The 22,018-nt window shown below is 43.2% G+C and overlaps 2 protein-coding genes across 3 annotated transcripts in view; one reads left to right on the top strand and one right to left on the bottom strand.

Annotated features, from left to right (window-relative positions):
- Positions 1 to 6,821, top strand: part of LOC137197017 (ligand-dependent corepressor-like) — a 29,678-nt gene extending 22,857 nt beyond the window's left edge. The window contains exon 7 of the mRNA XM_067610075.1: positions 139 to 6,821. Coding sequence (XP_067466176.1) covers positions 139 to 4,882 — 4,744 coding nt within the window. The 3' untranslated portion in view covers positions 4,883 to 6,821. The remainder of the gene's footprint in view (positions 1 to 138) is intronic.
- A 2,502-nt stretch (positions 6,822 to 9,323) lies between these two features.
- Positions 9,324 to 22,018, bottom strand: part of slit1a (slit homolog 1a (Drosophila)) — a 90,510-nt gene continuing 77,815 nt past the window's right edge. The window contains exons 22-37 of one of the 2 annotated variants that reach the window (XM_067610073.1): positions 21,848 to 21,916; positions 21,694 to 21,765; positions 21,502 to 21,573; positions 17,859 to 17,930; positions 16,564 to 16,727; positions 16,355 to 16,479; positions 16,147 to 16,244; positions 15,896 to 16,035; positions 15,719 to 15,812; positions 15,460 to 15,597; positions 15,137 to 15,365; positions 14,912 to 15,042; positions 14,574 to 14,767; positions 13,321 to 13,609; positions 12,908 to 13,119; positions 9,324 to 12,791 (exon numbers count right to left, since the gene is read on the bottom strand). In XM_067610073.1, coding sequence (XP_067466174.1) covers positions 12,553 to 12,791; positions 12,908 to 13,119; positions 13,321 to 13,609; positions 14,574 to 14,767; positions 14,912 to 15,042; positions 15,137 to 15,365; positions 15,460 to 15,597; positions 15,719 to 15,812; positions 15,896 to 16,035; positions 16,147 to 16,244; positions 16,355 to 16,479; positions 16,564 to 16,727; positions 17,859 to 17,930; positions 21,502 to 21,573; positions 21,694 to 21,765; positions 21,848 to 21,916 — 2,338 coding nt within the window. In that variant the 3' untranslated portion in view covers positions 9,324 to 12,552. The remainder of the gene's footprint in view (positions 12,792 to 12,907; positions 13,120 to 13,320; positions 13,610 to 14,573; positions 14,768 to 14,911; positions 15,043 to 15,136; positions 15,366 to 15,459; positions 15,598 to 15,718; positions 15,813 to 15,895; positions 16,036 to 16,146; positions 16,245 to 16,354; positions 16,480 to 16,563; positions 16,728 to 17,858; positions 17,931 to 21,501; positions 21,574 to 21,693; positions 21,766 to 21,847; positions 21,917 to 22,018) is intronic. The other variant, XM_067610074.1, reaches the window with a different exon arrangement.

The raw sequence follows: 22,018 nt of genomic DNA, 5'->3' as shown, positions 1-22,018 counted from the left end.
CAATTTTATCAGGGGCTTTACAGAGATGAAGGGACATTTTTCTGCATAAATATAATAATCACATACAAATTAATAGTATGAACCCTTTTTGCCTCTTCTCAATGTTCAGTTACATCTATCTTGTTCTTTTTCCCCCAGTGAGTCTCCAGACTTGCGTGTTGCAAAGGCAAAAGACCTGCAGTCCACCTCAACACTGGAACAGTTCATGGCCAAACTCTGCCCCCACCATCAGAGACAGATAGTTGATGCCATAAGCTTCCTACAGACGGAGGTCAAGGCACTCACATCCTCCAATACGCAGCAAACCTCTAACTCTACCTCTGGGATCCAGGGAACTGCCTACTCCACTGCAAAACCCAGCGCACTCACCCCTGAGAAGTCATGCTCTGAGCTAAGGTTTCCTAGTGAATCCACTCCTAAATCAGAAGTCCAGGATATGTCCCATTCTATCCCAAGCAGTTGTGCAATGAAAAAAGTTCCAGACACTGCAGTTTCACTGAAAACATCTGTTACTGCTAGCCCTGCTTTGGATCTTCGCAGTCCTGGGTCAGGGAGTAACCAGGTTTTCACCTCCATTGCTAATCCAGTGGACACAGAGAACAACCGTCATGGTGATCATGCACCTCTTAAGATGAAAATCATGAAGACCAGCAATGTTGCTGCTGGTAAGAAGTTGTCATGTGTGCTCACAGCCTCTCTTTCATCTGACTCTGGCACTTTGGAGGACAGACAGGGTAACTCAAATTCATCCAACAGAACAGAGACTCATAGTGCTAGACTAAGCTCCTCTGTAAAAAGACACAATCAGTTTAGTCACACACATCAAGCTAGACAGAGAGAGACTCTTGGGAATGCCAAAGATCTACCAGCAAAACCGTTTTCAGATCATGTGACTCTTCCTGCAGACTCTCCAAGGACTGCCAGGAAGACCATGAAAGCATCCTCTGATCATCAGACCAGGGACTCTTTTAGGGGAATAGTTGACCCTGATCTCGGCCATTGTGACATTGTTTATATTGACAAACCAATTACAGAGTGTTTTAAGGAACAGCAGCGCAACATGCTCCCACGCCGCAATGCCAGAAAAAGCACCAGAGGACATATGTATTCAGATGAAATATGGGAGTTAAAAACTGTCCGTACGTTGGCTGGGAGGGGCAACTGTCCCAATCCAATGCCAGAGTTGATCACATTGGTCACCCCTAAACAAATACTTTCAAAGCCTGAAGGTGTACCACCTGTGGATATGCCTTTTGCTGGAGCATGCAGGGAGGCAATGAATCAACAAATGTCAACAGAAGAGTCAGATGAGAGGGTGATACCAGGAACAGGAGATATGGTGGAGGTAGCAGCCAGTGAAGTAGACATTATAGTTGAAACCAGTCAGACAGATCAATGTCAGAGCAAGGGGCAGTCTGCTCCTCAATCTCCAATAAGCTCTCCAACAGAGAACAGAGAAATGGATGTGGGCGCAGATGTAGAACAGGATACAGCTGCAGATTCAGGGAAAACAACAGGAAGTGAAGAAAGTGATGCTCAGGCACCATTTGAAGCAGAAAAAGATAATGCTGAGCCTCAAGAAGACATACACGAGAATACTGAGCATGTAATATCAGAAAGGATAGAGGAACCATTGGAGAATAATACCATAGAGGAAGCTGAGTCTCAGCTGTCATTGGATAAAATACAGAGCAGTGAGCCCGTTCTCCAACAGAATAGTGCCCCATCACCGTTGAATCAAGATGAGGAAGAGACAGATGAAACTGAAAGGGAGAGAATACAAGAGGAACAACATCAGGAACTTGAGCCAGAGACACGAATACTCTATGACAACTTTGGAGAGACAGAAAGTTCCAACACCACAGGTTCAGCAGAAGAGGAGATGGTGAGAGAGCAAGAAATTAAAACAGATGAAGCTGTTGACAGTGTTATACCTCTAGAGACCGAAGATGATGATAATGACAATGAATATGATGTGTCCACAAAGACACTTGACACGCTCTTGAAGGAATTACCCCCTTGGCGTAGAAAAAGAGGTGCTTCAGTCCCTCTGCCAAAGCGGTTAAGACAAACAGAAACAGTGATAGTGGGCTATGTTAATGGTAGACCAATATCTTCATCTGACAGAAACCTGCGTCGTAGATCAAGTAACAGCAACAGCAGCTCATCACCTACTAAAAGCCCAGTGAAATCAAGTCAGAATGTTCCCAACAAGGCCTCTGTTGATTCATCTGTTGAAACCAGGAATTTGGAGAAACATGTACCTGAAACACACATGCATGTAGAATCTATTGAGAGTACACCTGTAATCCCACAGGTGACAGGACCATCTTCTGACACATCATCAAGCCCAATGTCGAAATTCCCCTCAAGGACCAAACAAATCCAAAAACAAAAGAGAGTTCAGAGAGATCAGGATTCTGATCAGCCAGTTGATTCTCCCCACAGCATCGAATCCAAACGGCAACTTAGATCAGCCAGCCAGAAGCCAGCTGGAACTTTAGCATCACCACCTTCTTCAAATGTTGTCACTTCCATTTCCTCTCTGGAACCTGCTGCCACCAATGCCCTTCCATTTACAGAGCACCTCCCCTCCCTCGACCCTCCTTCTCCGCCTCCTGTTTCTTCTCCTCCTCTAGTCACGTCATCTCCCCCAGCAGCCGCTGAACAGTCCCAACTCAGCATGGTCCCAGAAACAACTGTGGAATTAAACATTGAAAAAACTCAACCAATAGAGACATCCTCCGAAGAAACACAAAAAACTGAGGTAGAAAGTATATTCGATGCCAAACAAAAACTAAGGTCTGCTAAGGCTGTAAGTGAGAATGAGAAGCATCAATTTAGCAGTGAGGTATCGAGTCCATTAGAAAATCACAGTCCCGTAAAGACTGAAATGCAAACAAAGAATATGCCATTAAGAGGCAAACGGGCTCTCAGAAAGGAGGCAGAAGCAAGTGATTTTGCTTTGCAGCAGAAGCCAAATGTAGCATCTTTAGAAGACAAGTCTGCGAGTGGAGATGATAGCAGTTCTTCCATACCAGACAAACCCACAAGAATGCCATTGAGGAGTGAGAGCAGTAAGGCTGAAATGTCCCACCAGTCTGTTCCTCAGTCATCACCACTGGACAACAAGAAATTGACTTTGAGATCACAAAGATTGACTGCACCTTCTACCAGTGCTCCTTCTATAGCTGGAAGACAGAGTGATGTAGCTTCACCTATCAGAATAATGCCAGAAAGGATAACTAAAGCTCAGGTGAGACCCCCTCCATTACCTGTGCCATCCGTGTTGCCCCACAGCTCCACCATCCCTGTCATTACACCAAGACCTGAGCCCCTCAAACAGAGTGCTAGCAAATTCTTGGAGAGTCTGACTGGTGAAGAAAACCAACAACAAATTACAAACTTGAACATTAGGTATGATAAAATGCAGAAAGGCTGGGTGCAAATGGACAAAGAGGGTCAGCCAGCGACAAAATACAAAAACAAAGCAGACAGACAGGCAGCTATATGGAAAAGTAAACGCAGGGCACGAAAACCAAAGTCTTCAGAGCACCAGAGATACTCACCAGTGCAAATGCTCTTCATGAAAGGCTTTGATCTTACCAGTATTTGTCGCTGGTTCCTTGAATCAACAGAAACAAAGTCCCTTGTCATTGTCAAGAAAGTGAATACACGTCTTCCTTCAGAAACCCAGCTGTGCTTCCACAGCTCGTCTAGTGCTTCAGGGACCTCTCAAGGGGTATTTCCAAGCCTACAGGCAGAGCGCTTAAAGAAACATTTGAAAAAGTTTGCCATTGCCTCTCCTGTAAAGAGCAACCCCAAGAGTCAGAAACTGATTGCCAGAGCACTGGAACAAGAGGCAAATGCAGTCAAAGGGAAGGAGAGAAGAGAACTACCTAGTACTACTCAGACTTTTAATAAGTCACACTCCTCTGCCGAAGCCTGTGTGCAAAGAGGTGAATCCCAGAAAGCTTCTGGTAAATCAAAGAATCCAGCCAGTGCAAGGATCTTGAGGAAATACTCTAATATCCGAGAGAAGATGCAGGTTCAGCAAACCAGCAAAGTTAGACTGAAAGACACCTCAAAAAGCTTAAAAGCAAACAATTTGAAAAGGCTGACTACCACAAAGTCTGCCTCCAAATCTAAATTGAAACGACCTCTGAAGGCACGGAAATCAGCCCTACCTGTCAGTAAACAAATGAAAGCGTCTGCAGCAAAAATGGGGAGAAGGATAACACTGGCTGGCAAAAAGGCAACAAAGCATCCCGTTCAAGGAAGGGCGGTCAAGGCGCAGGGCAGTGGTAGACCTCCAAAATATACAACCAGAAAAGAAGAGTTGCCAAAGAGATATTCTCAACGACTAGGTTCTCCTAAAATATCTGAACACAATCCTGTCGACACATCTAAAAGGAAGGCTGACAAAAAACTATTTGAAGCAGAGAAAGCAGAAGTTGAAAAGCCCACTGTGAGTAAAGTGAATGCTGCAAAAATGCAAGCAAAGGAATCATCTCAAAGTACAGTCGCTGAAATGAAAGGTACCGAGAATGCTGTTGAAACCCCACAGCAGAGCGTGGATGTCAAGGTTCCAACGTCACCTGACCAGGTACTGACAAGATCCCAGAGAAAAATGGAGGCGGCAGTCCCTTTGACTGGAAGCCCCAGTCTTGTGTCAAAGAGGGCAAAAAAGTCAATGACATCACAAAATGCATCTCCTAAATCAGTCCGGAAAGCTGAGGAAGCCACATTGACCAGAAAAGGGGCTTTAAAATCCCTGGCAAAGAGAAGTCAGGCAGCCATGTTGCCACGCAGTGCAACAAAGAGAGCTCAGGAGCTTTTAGAGACCCCAGCTAAGCGCACCAGGACATCACACTCAAAATAAAATGGACCTGCAGAGACAGAGAGAGATCGTCTTTATTTAGAGAATTTTGTGATTTTTTTTTTTTTCTTTTTATCAGAAGGACCAGAAGTATCTATTTTGTAGTCTTCACCAAACTCTTCAGAGGATACCTTTTTCAGTAGGCAAATGTGTGAAGGAGGAACAGAGATTTTGAAATTCATTAACGCTTTTGTAAAGCTTTGGTGTGAAAATGCAAATGTGATTGTTTGCTGAGCGTTTGCTCTGTGTTCAGGGACTACATATGAGTCCTATATGATGTCTAGCTGATGTAGTTTGCTGTTTGGCTTTATGTGTCAGCACTCTACGACACGGCTGGAGATAACAAAACCTCATTTTAAAAGTAAGAGTAACAAACGTCAAGCTTCCAGCTGTTATAATGGTGACATTAAATCCATTCTTCATCCCGTTTTGTTTCTTTTTTTTTTTGCCATTTTTTGTATATAATTATTGTTTCCGATAATAGCATGCACTGCGTTTACTGAATGACAGAGAATATCAATGTTCAGAGAGCTTGATATGAGAAGGAAGGTCAGCTTTGGATAAAATTTGTACTTACTTGTAAGTAGGCGGTTTGTATCTCCAGCTTGTCTTCCAATCACAACATTGTGAATATGTGACTGTTGTGACCAGGTGCCTTATTTATGAAGTGTAAAGTTATAGAATGTGTTGCTAAATGTGAAAACTCCTGTCCTCTAGTTGTAACAGCTTTCAATTTACTGGAGAGGCAGACAACATTCATTTGCCTCACTGAGGGTGTGTGCAAATAGTTTCCGTTCCGCAGGTTGTGCCTCATGCTTCATCTGTAAATTCTTTATGTTGACTGAGGCATACCTGACAGTTTTATTTTTCTATACCTGTTTTCCCAGAGCATTAACATGAAATTGTTCTTATTATAGTTGTATTAGATGTTTAAAAAAAAGTGTCAGAATTGTTGAAACAGACATGTGCGTTCTGTATGTGTCATGACAAAAAGTTTGTATTTTTTATTTTGTTTCTGGTCAGTTTTCATCTTGATGTACCTCTGCAGTCACTTCTGACCATTATGCTCAATTGTTCTTTGAGTGTTTTACCTGCTTCTGCATGTGTAAAGTCTTGTTAATGTGGAGACAGTTGCAGGTGTATTTTAGCAACTCTCTGCAGCTGTTGCCTTCCTACCAACTGAGATCCAGAATTATATTTATGCCCATGATCTTTGAAAATACTAACCCCATTCAAGACTATGCATGCACGTTTAGTGCCCATCAAAAAGCTATTCTGAAAAATCTGAGAAAACTTTGGGACAGTGGTTTGTGTATCACTTTGGCAACAATATTTCTGAACAACAAAGGCCTGAAAAGTGTGTACACGTGATCGGTGTTAATGGCCTCTAGCATTAATGGCACATTGCAGGCTTATAAAGTCCTTCCCTTGATTTATTCACAAGTAGGATATCAAGTTTTTGGGGTAGTCTAGTCACACTTCTGAGTTGTGTATCAAAGTACATTGCAGTTTTATTATTATGTTGTTATTTTTTTATTGTCATTGACTGTCAGATGTTCTCATAATGTGAAGTTTCTTTACTTCCACAGTAGTAACTGACTTTAGTATATTGTCAAAGGAAAAATACCATTTTTAGCACAGTGTTATTTTTTTATTAAGGTCATTTCTCTTTAGAGGGTAAATCATCTGTAAATGCAAAACATGTCTGTCATGTTTTTATTGTTATTTAAGAACTCCATGTAGGCTAAAGAATTTAGCAAATCTAAAACAGCCCACCAAATATCAGACTTGAACATGTTTATTCTTTACAGTTGCTATTTAAATATTTTGATTTTGTATATTAGAAAGAAATAACTGCTTTATTTGTGGTAATCCCAAGAATGATACGTCTTTAAGAACTTTGTATTTTTGCTGGAGTTGATATAAAGATGTTTGAATTTTATGTTTGGTTTCTTGACTCGTTTATGCCTGTGTTTTAATGTTCTTTAACCAGACAAAGTTGAACTGCATCTTGGAGAAGGATCCGACAAGGTCTTGTTTGTGGAAAGGAAGGGAATGAAGGGGCACGATGAAGACTGAGCACCTCAGTCTGTTTCATACGAACTAGGTTATAGTGTTCTGAAGTGTCCTGGCATCCCACTGCCTTCCTAATCTCTCCAAGAGTCTCTGCAGTGTCTTTGTAGTCTTAACACAATACATCGTATTTTGCTGTTAATTTTATTTTATCCTTAGTTGTGACGCACCTCGTAAAGTCGGTTTCGATATGAGTGCTACAAACTAATCATAGATTACATTTCTCTGATATCCCTGCCGGCGATGGTTTACAGGTTCACGCGATGAATTAATGATATGGACGGTATAAAGAGCCGCAAAGCCATGCGTAATCGTCGTGCGTTATGATAGCTGTTTTGGCCGCTGGAGAACCTCTCCTCTGGGAAACACAATCGGCGGAACGGCACTTTTTATTTCCCGTATGTTTCATTGACAGATTTGAATTGATAAATTCCATTGGAAAACGGCTGGTTCAGGGTGTGTCTTCATCCATTCATGGCTAATCGTGAGAGTGGATTTATAAAACACAACTATGCGTACGCACGCTTTATAAATCTCACGAAAAGAATGCGTATGCATATTTCTGCCTTTGTGCACACACGGTTTTAGTCATGAGTGTACACACAGTGTTTTATCCATGCGGCCCCTAGTGTGGTGTGTTCCGGTGGCAAACGTGTGAAACGCCTTGACATAGCCAATGAAGGTATTTCACATGACAGGGACCTGCCACAACCTGCCACAACCTGCCATACGGCTCTCGGGAAGCTCCTACTGTGGGACAGATGGGTAAGCAGTTGGCCTCCATCACCTCAACCCTGCAGAAAACAGAGCAAATGAACGACGACCTCTCACCAAAACCAACACAACACAAAGAAATTTATCATTCATTCACCTTAATGGTGAAATGCAAAAGTTCTCTGTTTGATACTGCAACAAACTGATGGAACATGACAGTGATACATGGCACTACATGGTTGCAGCTTTTGATTTCCATCCCTCATGCCATGTGATGCCATACATGATATGTCATGAAACAATCTGTCTTAGGAGTTGGTGATTACTGATTTGCAAGCATATTTAGTACCAGCACTGAAACCAAATCAGATTGTACTGTGCTGTTTTGGCCTTCCAAAGGGGAAAATGTCCATGCAGTTGAGCTACTTCATGTGCCGATGCAGGCCACGATCCATCCAAGGTAGTGGTGTTCAGGGACATGTCATATCAACTTACTTGAAACACATCAGAACATCAGTTACTCGAGTGGCAACAACCTGTACTTGTGGATATTTACATGGAGATGGCCCATTTACAGGGAGGGGGACTTGGAATGTCCCACTTTTACAGGATATGAAAAACCTGTAGGAATGGGCCATAGAGAAATAATTTTCTTCCTCTGGACAGTCAAACACTTTGGGCTCGGTGGGTTTTCACACAGTCAAGGCCAAGAAAGCAGCTTTATTCATTTACTCTGCTGCACTGGATCCCTTCTCTTTTGGTAAAAATCAGTTCAATCAGGAAAGACAAGTGGATGAAGCAAAAATAATTGTTTATTATATCGATATTGATGATTAAGTCTTGTCAAAAGTCTTTGGTGCTTAGACTCTACAGGGAGATTTTGTAATCAAGGGACATCAGTCCTGAGCAGAAGCAAGATAAATCCCCCATATAGTCCAGACACTGGTGGTGGTGGCTGATGACTTCTGCTGAGACTGACAAGGCAGATGAGGTTGATGAAGTGATGCACTGATGAATCAGCAAAGACTGGGCGCTGATGGGGAGATCATGGGGCGTGCATGACAGCAACATGAAAGCACTAAGGTAGAGAGGGAGAAAACATATTTAAAAAGGCAACCGCAAAATGATAGGCTGACAATGAAGGTGTGTCAATGTGCTATTGGTTAGATGTGACCAGCTGATGTGAACAGCTCAACTGATGGCCCCTGCAATGACAGCAAGGAAATTATGAGTGAGCATGCCTGATCGATGGGAATGACAGATGGTTTGAAACTACAGACCTGAGCATGCAAAAGATAGTCTTCCTGACTGAACTTTCGCTAAAGCTCCGTTTGGTAAGCAGTAAATTCACAGTTGACGGTCACCTCTCCAGTATGTGACGAACTCCAAACAATTACTTCCAACTTATTAAGAACTTCCAAGTTAATTTTTGAAGAAAAAAAAATCAGTAAAAAGGCAATTTAGTAGCTGTTCGTGGAGATTTTGGTTAATCACATGATCTTCATCAGCAGATGGAGTGTGCCATGTTGCTTTTGGAATTGTAAATTTTCAAATTTCAATTTTTTTCCTAATCACTATAAGGACTTATATGTTGCCTTAAAAGTGTAAAGAATTTAAGTTTTCTAAAATAACAAAGACAACCAAAAAACACAACACATTGTTTTAAAAGCACACACATTTAAGTTTAATTAATGAAAAGAGTGGAGGTTTGGTAAACATTTTGTCGGTGGCACTACATACATTCAGCATTATTGGGAGTTTTTCAGTTCAATCCCACCATCAATCCTGTAACAAAAAAGCAAACAGACAGAACCCGACCAGGGATACTTCTTAAGTTTTTGCACCAGTTCAATACAACAGAGACATTGTGTCGTTTACAATAACATATTTATGTATATAGTTCATAGGATGGAAAATCTGTGTTTCTGGTCATCGGACCAGATAACTGAATTACATCTCAATATAGCACAAGCACCACTAAGATGTCTACCAGGAAGCTGAATGCACTTATCCAGTACAGATCAGTGCAGAGGAAGGAAAGGAGACATGAAAAGAAAGCCACATTCGACTAAATATGCACCTTTATGAGGCACACAGCCTAAGAATTACAGTGACTGTTCATTAGCGTCCTTTATGAGATCTTCTTTTTAATGTTATTGTACACCACTGGGATCACATCAAAAGCATGTAAAACAAAGTTAACATGGGTAGCAATATGAATAGGAGCTCTGTGATGTGGCATTGTACTGAGCTGAGATCTGGGATGTGCAGCCTTTTACACTATAAAGAGACTTTTTTTAACATTTAGATCAGCAAAATGGAAAAAACACAATCCCAATCTTCAGGAAGAACAATGCCTTAAGCCATCCTGATGAACTGTCACTTATAAAACAGTATGTGATTTCTATATCTTACATTGGAAACTAAATAACAGCTAAAAGTTACCACTTCATGAATAAGCATAGGTCATATTTATCTATACACATTTATACATTCAGGTATGACTGTTGTGGTCACTATAATTGGCACCGTTTCTTCTTCTTTTTTTTTTTCTTTTTTTTTTTTTTGTGGATAGCCAGTCAGAACTGACAAACATTTAAATGTCCAGACCTTTCTCATTTATTATCTGTCAGTAGTAGGCATGTGATGCTTCACACAGTTGCCTCTTCAAACAGATCTAGGATGATATACATACACAGGAAACTTCATCCTATTTCTTCTGGCTTGACAGTAGCTTATGATCAGTTGAGCTTGACTACTTGAACTCTGTTGAACTAAAAACACCTCAACGGACTTCTCTCTATGGCAAACATCTCTCAAATTAAAATGATAGAAATACAACCGAGCACTTCAACAAAATGAACATGAAAACAATCAGAAGCCTTTAAAGTGTGATATGGTAATTACAAGGTAAATTTGAGGGGGACGTGTGTTGATCTCACACACGTCCCAGCTCTGACCTCTCCAGCTCGTGCAGCAAATGAGGAATGTCTGAGCCGGAGAGGAGGAAAACACTGTCGTAACTCGCTATTAAGTGATGTTACAAATACCTTACATATTTTTATGCAATTTTTTATTCATTATTTTACCTTTTTTCATCTTTTTGAAATTTTTGAAAATATCTGAAAGTCAGGAACATTTATGCCTTCCACTTTCTACAGGAAAACGCCTTGAGATAAAATAAATAAAGGAACAAAAACAAGCACAGACTCTCATGAATTAGATGTAATATTCACATGGAAGACAACATATACAATATTAAACATATTTCTAGACCAATACTGCCTCCTATACAACAAGGCCAACCAGCTGCTGTATTTTTGGCCAATTACTGTAATTAATTACCTTGTTGGAACAAGTGAGATCAACAAATAAAAACACCTAGGGAACCACCTGCCATTCCACCAGTCCCAAAGCTTCCAGAAACAGACTTACTCTTTAACATAGAAAAATACTATACCAAAATGAAATACAAATATATATATATTAGAATCTGTTAGGCATTTCTATATAAAGGGTTGTTGGGGAGGGTTTTTTTGGAGTGGGGTGGGGGCTAAAGGAGTTAGGTTACATCATGAAACAAAATATAACAAAAATAAAAACAAATCAATATGGGAAATTAGACGTAACAAAACAAAAAAATCAGAAGATGACTCTGCAACCTTTTGTTTCGTAATAACATTATAATGATATTAAGAAGGTCTACATATTTGTTGGCAAACTTTTCTCCACACATGCAACAGTTTGCAAACGTTTAATACTGCAGGCATCAAGAGGAGCAGGGGCTGAACGGCCTCCTGCTCAAAGGGGGTGGGATTATGCAAATCATCCTAACCCTGAGGCAATGCATGCTGGGGGCACTGGTAACCACTGGGCGCACTGCCAGCACCAGACTGGTTTGCTGTATGAACAGAAGAGATAGTTGCACCACACAGGCCCTCTCACTTCTACTGGTGTTAAGACTGTGTGTGTGCATGTATGTACGGTACGCCATGCATGTGTGATCATGTACTTCGGAGAGGTGTATGACTGTCGTCTTCAGTGCTGCTAGTCAGTGCAGTCTCTATTTTTATGGAGCTTCTATGTAACAGTACCTCACAGCAAACAACTGTGACACCAGACCACCTGGCTTCAAAGCCACGACATCCACACCGGATTATGTGCCACTCTAAACCCTACCTTTCTTTGTTCACTTCTACATGTGCATGTGTCGATGGATGACTGTATCCTGGCAGAGAAGATGTTACACCAAACCAACAACAACTTTAACTGAACCCAAACCATATCCAGCCCAGTCCAGGTAACCCAGCCAAGCTCAACTCAAGATAGCTTTGCCAAATCAAACGGTCCAGCTCTCTCTTTATCCACTTCTTTTCCCCTCTCTTTGACTTTCTCCGCTTCTCTTGTGCCATTCTCAGCCAGGCTGGACCCCACTGTCCTCGCCGCCTCCACAGAGTAAAGATGGTAGATGGTGGTTAGGCTGTCAGAGGCCTCACAGATGGATGGGGAATTCACACTGGGTAATTTGAGTTGGAGGGATGCCTCACTCCGAATGCAACACCTTTGAAATCTCTGGACCTCTTGGAACAATGTTGCAGATACAATGGTTTTGTTGCTGTTGTCACTTCTACATTGTTGCTCATGATGTTGGTTTCTCTGTGTTACTGTAGGTCACACACCCTTGGAAGGGGAGGAAATGTCCTATTTTACAAACATTGTTGTCCATAATATATAGATAGAGGTTTTATATATATTCTTTATAATCTCTCTCTTTCTTCTCTTTCCCTCCCTCGCTCGCTTTCCTCCAGTCCTCTCTCTTCCCTCCTTTCTTTCTTTCTTTCTATCTTCTGCTCAACGGCAGCGGCAGGAAACGTGAGTGAATGGTGCTACATGCAGCCCACGCAGCCACACTTGATGGTCTTTTCCACTTCCTCGCTGAAGGAGGTTCCATCGCTGCATTCAAAGGTGTATTTCCGGCGTTTCATCCGCTGGCTGGCGCAGCAGGCCCCCGTGTCGCAGGCTCCGGTGCAATCCACCCAGGAGACCATGCGTGTTGTCTGGCAGATGGCGTAGCCTCGCTGCACTTGGTAGAAGTCTCGCACAGGTTCCCCTCGGCACTCAGACTCTGGGAAACAGGAAAAACACTCATAGACATTAGTATAAATACTTATCTACTTTTTTGGCTCAAGCCCACAAATATAATTTTCTTTATCTTTGAGATTCCAGATCAAGCAAACCAACCTGTATCACAAAGTTCCCCAGTGAAGCCACTTTCACAGTGACAGTAGGCGTCTCCTGTGTCTGAGATTTGGCAGCGACCATGTTTGCAGGACAGCCGGCGGCAGGGGTTGAACAGCTCCCCTTGTTGGTTACACAGGGCACCGCGGTAACCCTCCACACACTCGCAGCGGTATGACTGACTGTCCAGTGGGATGCACTTTCCATGGACGCATCTAGTAAGGGAATACTCCTTGTTAATGTCTAAGAAGGTGTACCTATTAAATTGATCTTCTGAGAGAAATAACATCATAAATTTGTCCCAGAACAACATATGACACTCTCTATTCTCAGACCCTTAATTCGGATAACGAGAAGATAAAAAACAAAATAACTAGTAGTATGAGAAGAGCATCACTATAAGCTTGGTAACATACTTGCTGCCCTGGCAGGGGTTGGTAGCAGGTTGGTCACAGTGCGGCCCGCTCCAGCCTGGCTGGCAATGGCACACTGGTCCCTGGACCCCATCAGGTTGGCAGATGCCATGTACGCAGTAGATCTTCTTGCAGGGCTCACAGCCCGGTACCACGCCGGGCTTCATCTGGGTTTTGGTAAAGTCCTGGAGCTCGTTGTTGATGTACAGGTTCTGGATACAGCCATGGAAACTGGAACCGTTCTGGATCTGCCAGAGACGGAAAGCGCCAGAGTGTACGTCTACTGGCATACCTGGAGGACGAGTGGAGAAGGAAAGGAGATGATGTTTATTGATATGAAAGCTGGCAAGCGAGATCACAAACAGACAGCTAACACGGGGCTGGTATGAGTGTAATGGAGGAGAGCATTTTCAAACATGTGTGTCCCACAGTGCATTCAGTATGTCAGATTGCAATATGCTACTTTTTATATATTTATTAAAGAAATATTTTGTATTTGCACCACAAGACACATCATCCTTGAAAACAAGGACAGCAAAAGGCAAACAGGTATAGGGAAATGTCTCCTGTAGTGTTGTATGAATGAAAAACAGTACAGCACAACACAGCACATCACAGCACTGAAACAAACTGTACAAATTCAGGGCCACTTCTGAGCAAACCATCACGTTAATCCCAGAATTGGGGCTGAATGGCAACAAAGGTTTGTAATTTTTCAAATTACATGATAAAAGAATGTCAAGAGTGGCTAAATCACACATACAAATAAATACAGTTGCATTTTATGCAAACAAAATCCATGCAAATACGAAACAAACTAAAAAGACTGTGTCTGGTAGTTCTCAGAGAAGTCACTAGAGGGCGGACTTTACACACTGTAAAAATGTGCTGTAAAGACAATGGATATGTTGGACTATAAAGTGGACATAAGGTTCACTGTGTGTTGTATGATCACTATGGGTAATGAGTCATATTTGAGAAATATGTTTTATCTGTCATGGTGAAATGGGTTACTCATTCATTACAAATTGTGCATACGCCGTATTTAGAGGTGTATGTATATTTTTGTATTGTACATTAATGTGTGGCCCCTAGCAAACACAGTTATGACTGAAGGTGGGGATGGTGTGGTTGGAGGATAGGGTTTGGGTGGAGGTAGGACTGGGTTGCATAGCTGAGGGGAGGGGTTGGTTGCGGTGGTGACAAAGCGATGGGGGAGGGGAGGTGATTGACAGTAGTGTAGTAGTTAAGAGTGCCTGCAGAGGAGGGAGGTGTGTTCTGGAGAGGGCCCCTACCCCCCACATATAGTGGAGCCTCCCCGTTGAGGGGCCGCACCGCCCCAAAGCTGTCCATTGTGGTGGGGAGACCTCCGTCAATGGACAGGTTCACCATCTGGTCAAAGGTCACAAGCTCCACTGTGTGGAACTGGCCATCGTTGATAGTCTCAGTACTGGCAAAAGAAAACAGACACAGGATATAAGACATAATTAGATCTCCCAAAGATCTAATTAAAAAAAAACAAAACATTACATTTTCATCAGGTGTCAGCAGTGACAGTAAACTTCAGCCTTTCAAGGGTTTATTGGCTCCTTACCTGTAGATGGCATGTCCAGGCTGGCTGCCGGGGTCGTAGCTGACCTTGACATGACCTTGGTAGAGCTCCACTGCAATATGATCATTGTCACCATTGTACAGCAGTATACCGTTATCCTCATCTGTTGATACCTACAGAGAGACATGTGAATTTGTCAGGTGTCAGAGAGGTGGTGTCATCACAGAGAAACATATAAATGTTTGCGCCTTAACACATTGTGTATACCTGTAAGGTGATGTTAGCTTGGGGCCAGTTCTTGAGGTCAGAAAGCAGTAAGTATGAGTCTCTATCTATGAAGTTGACGCTGACCAGCTTCTCACAGCGTGGCCCGCCGAACTCTGGAGGACATTGACAGAGGGCACGGCCACCTCGCTCCACACAGGGGGCGTTGTTCTGGCAGTCGGCCAGCTCGCACAGAGACAGCGAGGATGGAGGAACCTCACACAACTGACCACTGCGGAGAGAGTAGGAGAATTGTGTGAGTATAAAATGTGAGCACAGCAGAGAAGTGATTAGCCCATGCATGTTGAATTTGTGCTATTTCTCACCTATATCCTTCAGTACAGACACAGGAGTATCCATTCAGCTCATCCACACACTGAGCTCCGTTCTGACAGCGATGCTCCTCACAGTCATTATAGTCTACACTGCAGTCATCGCCAACATAACCAGGAGAGCACACACACCTGTAGTATACAAGCACATTAATGAAATTAAGCCAAAAACAGTCAGAGATACCTCGCAGTCTGTATGTAACATCTATTTTCTGATGTATAGGCAGCAGCGTGAGAGGCAGAGCACACTTACTTGGGCCCCGTGGAGGTGATGAGGCAGGTAGACTGATGTTGGCAGGGGCTCCGTCCTGGGGCACAAACATCCTCCATTTCCTCACACATGTCCCCTACACAAAAATAAAAACATTATGTTATAGAACAGTTCAATCTTGAGCACCTGCTGCTCATTGAAGTCAGAATATTACACTACCTGTGTAGTAGGAGGGACAAAAGCAAGTGTAGTTGTTGACTCCATCGATGCAGGTTGCTCCGTTCTCACAGTCGTTGTCTTCGCAGTCGTCAATGTTGGTTTGGCAAGTGGGGCCCTCAAAGCCCAGTGGACATGTACAACTGTAAAAACACACACATACACACACTCATAATGTCATCATGTATAGTTACTCAAGTTCTTATCACATTTAGATTCAATCCTTTTATTGCATTTATTTCTAAGCTCCACACCTGTATTCTCCCACCCCATCCTCAATCGCTTGGCAGGTTCCTCCATTGGCACATGGGTTACTCACACAGGCATTAAGAGCTGTCTCACAGTTCTTGCCCTGAGACGGAGAGCAGAGACACATTTACTTTCAGACCTGCAACATCTTAACGTCTACATGGAACTGGATATTGACAAACAGTGTATGTGGTAGCATTGTGTAGCTCTGACCTTGAATCCTGGAGGACAGCTGCACCTGTAGATCTCCACCAGGTCGCTGTGACAGATGCCTTGGTTAAGACAGGGACTGGACAGACAGGGGTTACACTTGGCCAGCACAGCAGTGTCCACATCACCTATGTGAATGGAGGACAGATAAGAATCAACTGCATGAAGACACTAGTGCCAATTATATTTTCTTATCCATCTTATTAACTTACCTGTGCATTCAAACTTCTTTGCAGGTGTGGTGAGCAGCAGTTTGCCCTCCATGCCCTGCGGACCAGCACAGCGGGCGATGCCAGGCTCTTTGTATCCAGTCTTCACCCAGTCAGACAGCCAGCGCAAGCGACAGTCACAGTAAAGCGGGTTGGCACCGATTGCTCTGATAGCACAAGAAAAAGAAAGTAGTGATTTAACAAATTCTGGCTATGTCAGTGTAGTACGATATATCACCAGCAGGTGTCTCTACACCTTTACCTAAAACAATCCATGCCAAACTCAACTATTACACAAGTAAAAACACTACTTCTCGAAGAATAAAACAGATTTAAAGTTTAATTCTCAATGCCACTTTGTGCCATACATCATCAGGCGGAGGGCCTCTCAATTATGGGCAAAGGTACGAACAGAAGGCACTCTTAACCACTTCTGTCATGGTGGTCGTGAATCAATGCCGCTCTGTCCTCCCGCTGGATGCACAAACACTCCTGAATCGATGCTGTTCCATTACGGTGGAACACAGGCTCATCTTTCAGGCAAGGCCAATAGCTGACACCTGACATCTGCTAACATGAAAGCCACTTGACTGTGACTGTGGATCAATGGCTCCCCTCCATCCAACCCTTCACCCCCCTGTCATGCAACCTTGACTGCTGTACTTCTACCCATGAAATGTCTTTGTTTAGTTCTCTCTATCCTTCCTTCCTCTTCTCCCCTCTGCACCTCCCCAACTCTGACACTGATAGGTCTATTGATCAGTGACTGTCAAGGGATGATGTGAATATCTAGCCTTGATGGCAGAGGGCACACTGCAGAGATACTTGTGTTTAGTTTTCATGTATGCACAACCACACAACGGCTACACACTGTACACGCGACGGACACACACAAAATTACAGGCATAAATAAACAAACACTAAAGTCTGTGGACCATGGAGAATCTGTATGTGTGTGTGTGTGTGCTTGTGTGTGTGTGTACGTGTGTTTTGGAGATGTCACGGAGAGATGAGACAGTAGAGGGGTCTGTGTGTTGCTTTAACCACAGGACTGCGGCTGATTAAGGGAGGGCTCGGCTCATGGGGAGCCCACCAAAGAGGACTACAGACAGGCCAGTGTGAGCCACACACTCTGGCTGTCTGACCAGACCCCCTCTGTGCCTGAGAGTATGCGTGCGTGTGTGTGTGTGTGTGTGTGTGTGTGCGTGTGTGTACATGTGTGTACATATTTACAAACTCAGTAATAAGTGCAGACAGTATCACATAGGCTGCCATTGGGGCATACAGTTACAACTTACAAGTGGGAAAGTGAGGCCACGTCGGTGAAGATGCCGTCAGGAAGCTCGGAGATTTCGTTGCCATGGAGAGACCTTAGGGGGTGATGGAGGAAGAAGATGAGAAAATTTAAGAAATTAACAAATTTTCCACACAGGAAAAAAACAAAACTCTTGTTTGCAGCTCCTCTGGCATACAGTTTTTTGCTTTACTAAAACCAGAAATAACAGGACGACGTTTAGGAATATTTCACTCAGTGTTGGGTTGGCATTCTGAATGGGTGGTAGGTGGTTTGTATTTCTGGTTAAGCCATGTGCAGCTGGCAGAGATGTGAGGCTCTGTAAGTCTGGAAAAGACTGGTGTCAAGTTTCTATGTGCGTCTGGCTGGCAGGGCCAACATTGGTATGGAGGGAGGGGGGTGACAGAGTTGCACCACATCCAGGACAGTTAAAAACATGAATTGTTTGAGTGGACAAACAGGTATATTTATGTGCATGCATATTTGTCTGTTTATCAATATTTGCGTGCATATGCACAATTCTGTACATGCTGTTATCTTCCTTGCTGTTCTTTAAATAGAAAATAGGGTGACAAGCCAACATGGCTTAATGACTAGATGACTGATGGCTGTTGTAATCCGCCAGGTCATTACCACCTCCTACCCTCAGCTGACCGCATGCTAATGTTACCACAGCTCAGTCCACAGTACCAACACAAGACACATCTGCTCTCTATGCCTGGATGAAGAGAACCGATGTATAAACAGACTTTGTAACCCTACTTCTTACCCACTTTGATCTGTGAATTACCACTAAGCTGTGGAAGAGTCAGGGGAAAGCGTATAGTGAGCAAGGCTGGTCAATGTGAGGATACAGAGCTGTGCTTGAGCGGGAAAGGGAAAATATACAATGTAACCGTCTGAGACAACAACTTAATTGGCCTGTGCGCAGCAAAGAACGCTTATTAGTGTAGAGTGAGTAGCTGGGTTGGTGTGGTGGGGAATGGTTAGGATACAGAGGGCATTAAGCCAGCAGCAGTGTGCCAGCCAGGCAGAGCAAGCTCTCATGGGAGAAAGGAGCCAGGGAGTCTCCAGGAAGAAACCTGATCCGCTCTCCAACTAGCATTCTCTCTGTCTATCTGTCTCTCTCTGTCTTTTTACTTTTCTTTTCTACAGCTGTATATCATTACATACATCACCCCATCTTACCTTTGTCTACTTATCTCTAAACTGGCATGAATCTCTGAATAAAAACTGCATTTGATGCATCGGGACAGGCAAAATGACGGTTTACGACCACAAAAAATTCAGCATTATGCTTGGAAAGGCACTGTGTGCGCAGGCTGCCCAGCTGAACTGAGCTCAAAATGTTCACACAGACTTTCTCACCTGCAACCAGTTAATAATATTTCATGATTTGGTGAGTTTTCTGGGCTGCATGTTTTTTGTTTTAGCTCTTGTTTTAAGTAACTCCTTACACTGGGATTTCTCATAGCATTGTATCCAACAATTGATTGAGAATATGTCTGTTTTGATTTCGTTTAATGTTGCCTTTTGTTCTTTTCTGTTGGTTTTTTTCACACTATCATGCTCTTTCATATCACCTTCTCCTCTCCTACCCAAACCCTGGCGGACCACGCCCTGGTGCTCTCTCAGCTCACTCACCTCACACTTAATACCCAGCAGGCCAATTAGCAGCTTATTAATCCGCAGCACAAACCACAAACATCATACACACACACATGCACACACACATGTACACGATCACACCAAACCACACTACATCCATGCAAAGCTCAGACCCTCGGTCTGTTTGAAGCCGTGAGCGTTAATGATTCTTCTCCTCTTTACTGCTCTGTAAAGCCAAAGGTGCAGCTTTATAAAGGCTTTGGCACCTCAGTGTGTGCGCGTATGCATGAGAGTGCCCCGCTCTTCGGTGGCTTTGGCACCTCTCTGTGGTTTCTGTGAAGCTTCCAACTTTGAACTTTGAACCCGGTGTGGAGTCTTAAAGTTGGAACTATTAAATGGAGCTCATTGTCGCTTTAGTTTTGTTGCACCCCCACAGCCTTACTTAGTAAAGGAAAAAAAAAAAAGGCACGCCACCGATTGACATTTAATGGGAGGCTTTTGATTGATCAGACCAGCAGTAAAGACATCAAAGTTTTCTGCTTCATTTGGACTCCCCGTCTGACTGAGACAATAAGGTAGTCCAGACAGTCTGTGCGTATATGTGTGTGTTAGTCTGAGCTTGTATATAGCTCTAAGTCTGTGTGTATGTGGGGGGGCGGGCGGCGTTGGGGGAGGGCCTCACATGGCGTCTGACACACTTGCACAGGGAATATTTCAGAAGTGAAGGTGGCGTGAGTGAGTAAGAGCAGAAATAACGGACGCAGCTTCATTAGAGATCAAAGCAACACGCCCAGGCTAGCAAGGCGGCATCAGCTAATGATGACCGAGTTTCACTCTCATTCCACGCTAAAAGGGCTCTTACGCCTTGTGTCTCATAATGATCGGGGGCCTTAGTCGAATCCCGCCGTAAAAAGAGGCTTTGTTGAAGCTTTGTTGTCAGTAGTAAAAAGTGTGCCTGCTATGAGAACACATGGAAGGCCGATAAGTCTACTCCCACACACATACTAACGGGAACCAAGCCAATAGATGACAAACATGTAGGCACCAATGCACACACATACACACGCACATATATACACACACAGATGCATGCATAATCTCGTAAGGAGTGCGGCTGGGCCTGGTCTCTGTTTCTCCCTCGCAGAACTAAACTGTACCTTTGAGTTAAACTATGAGGCGTCCAGCTGCTGTATCTTTGGATGCCAGGTCCAAAGATTGGTTTGGTTTCGTCATCTATCTGTCTAACACATTTAGATTCTACATCTCGGTTATTTAGCAGACCAATTCATCCACAGGGAGCCCATGGTCATTGGGAGTGCACAATCAAAGACTTCATAACTTCATAAAAGCCCGGAGGCAGAGTCAAAACCATTACGGTTAGCGGGGCAAACATTCTCCGGTAATCAGTGTCAAAGTGATTTTGTGCAGTGGCTTGTGGGGGGGCGTGTTTGGCCCTGATGGCAAAGCAGTGATGAGCTTAGGGCGTTTAGAGGTGAACAGGCAGACTGGGCAGAAGACAAGTTGTGGGCAGCAGTATGAGCAACACTGCTGCCCCCATTGCTATTTAAACAGAAAAAATAGGTCGGAGGTTGTGTGTGTGTATGCGTGTTTATTCATAAGCTGTCATAACTGTTTATACAGTGTTTCAGTTCTCTGGAGTTAATCAAAGATTCTCAGCATCTGCTGCAGCCTCTCTGTAGTCAGTCCATGCTGCAAAAATATCCTCCTTAATAACTCATTTAGTCTGGTAGTGAGTCTTATCTTGTTTTAGAACATTTCGTTCAAAATAACTTCACTTGTTTCCAGTGAAGTCTCTGTTTTTTCAGCATTGTCTTGGAATATAGTGATAACAAAGAAAGATAATGTCACTCAAATGTTTGATTCGCATGAGAAAGAAGAGAAAATTTCTTCTCCCACTGCCTAACAAAGTGTTTCACATATTAAAAATAGAATTTTAAGACTGAACGGTAAATTAGAAGACATACTAAGATGAACACACCTATATGTGTGCATGCATTTAAATATAAAAATAAACTCACAGCAGCCGGAGAGAGTGCAGTCCACTGAAGGCCATTTTGGGGATACAACGCAGGGAGTTGTAGCTCAGGATTCTGCAATGTAAAAATAATTACATATGTATGTATATAAAATGCATGTTTCCATCCTACTGTCAGCACCAGAATGAAATACTAGTTCTTTGGTCTAAGGGGCTGAGGTCTGCCAGGACTTACAGAGTGGTGAGCTGGCTCATGTTAGCGAACGATGAGTTTGTCAGAGAGTTGATCTTGTTGTTGCTCAGGTCTCTGAAAGGAAATGAAAGAGGCATAAGCTCACCATACTAATCTGCACAGAGACACAGAAGGTGCAGGAAAAAAAAAGACTTACACCAGCTGTAGATATTTGAAAGCAGACAGTTCCTTTGGCACAATACTGAACTGGTTTCCATCCAGATACCTGAAGAAGCAGACACACACATTTATCTCAGTAATAAAGCCAGTACACTTGAGAAATTATCTTGTTGTTGCCAGATACAAACACACACACTCTTTCAAATGT

The sequence above is a fragment of the Thunnus thynnus genome, chromosome 14 (assembly GCF_963924715.1).
Source record: "Thunnus thynnus chromosome 14, fThuThy2.1, whole genome shotgun sequence".
Lineage (NCBI taxonomy): Eukaryota > Metazoa > Chordata > Actinopteri > Scombriformes > Scombridae > Thunnus > Thunnus thynnus.
This window is presented reverse-complemented; position numbering and strand designations above follow the sequence as displayed.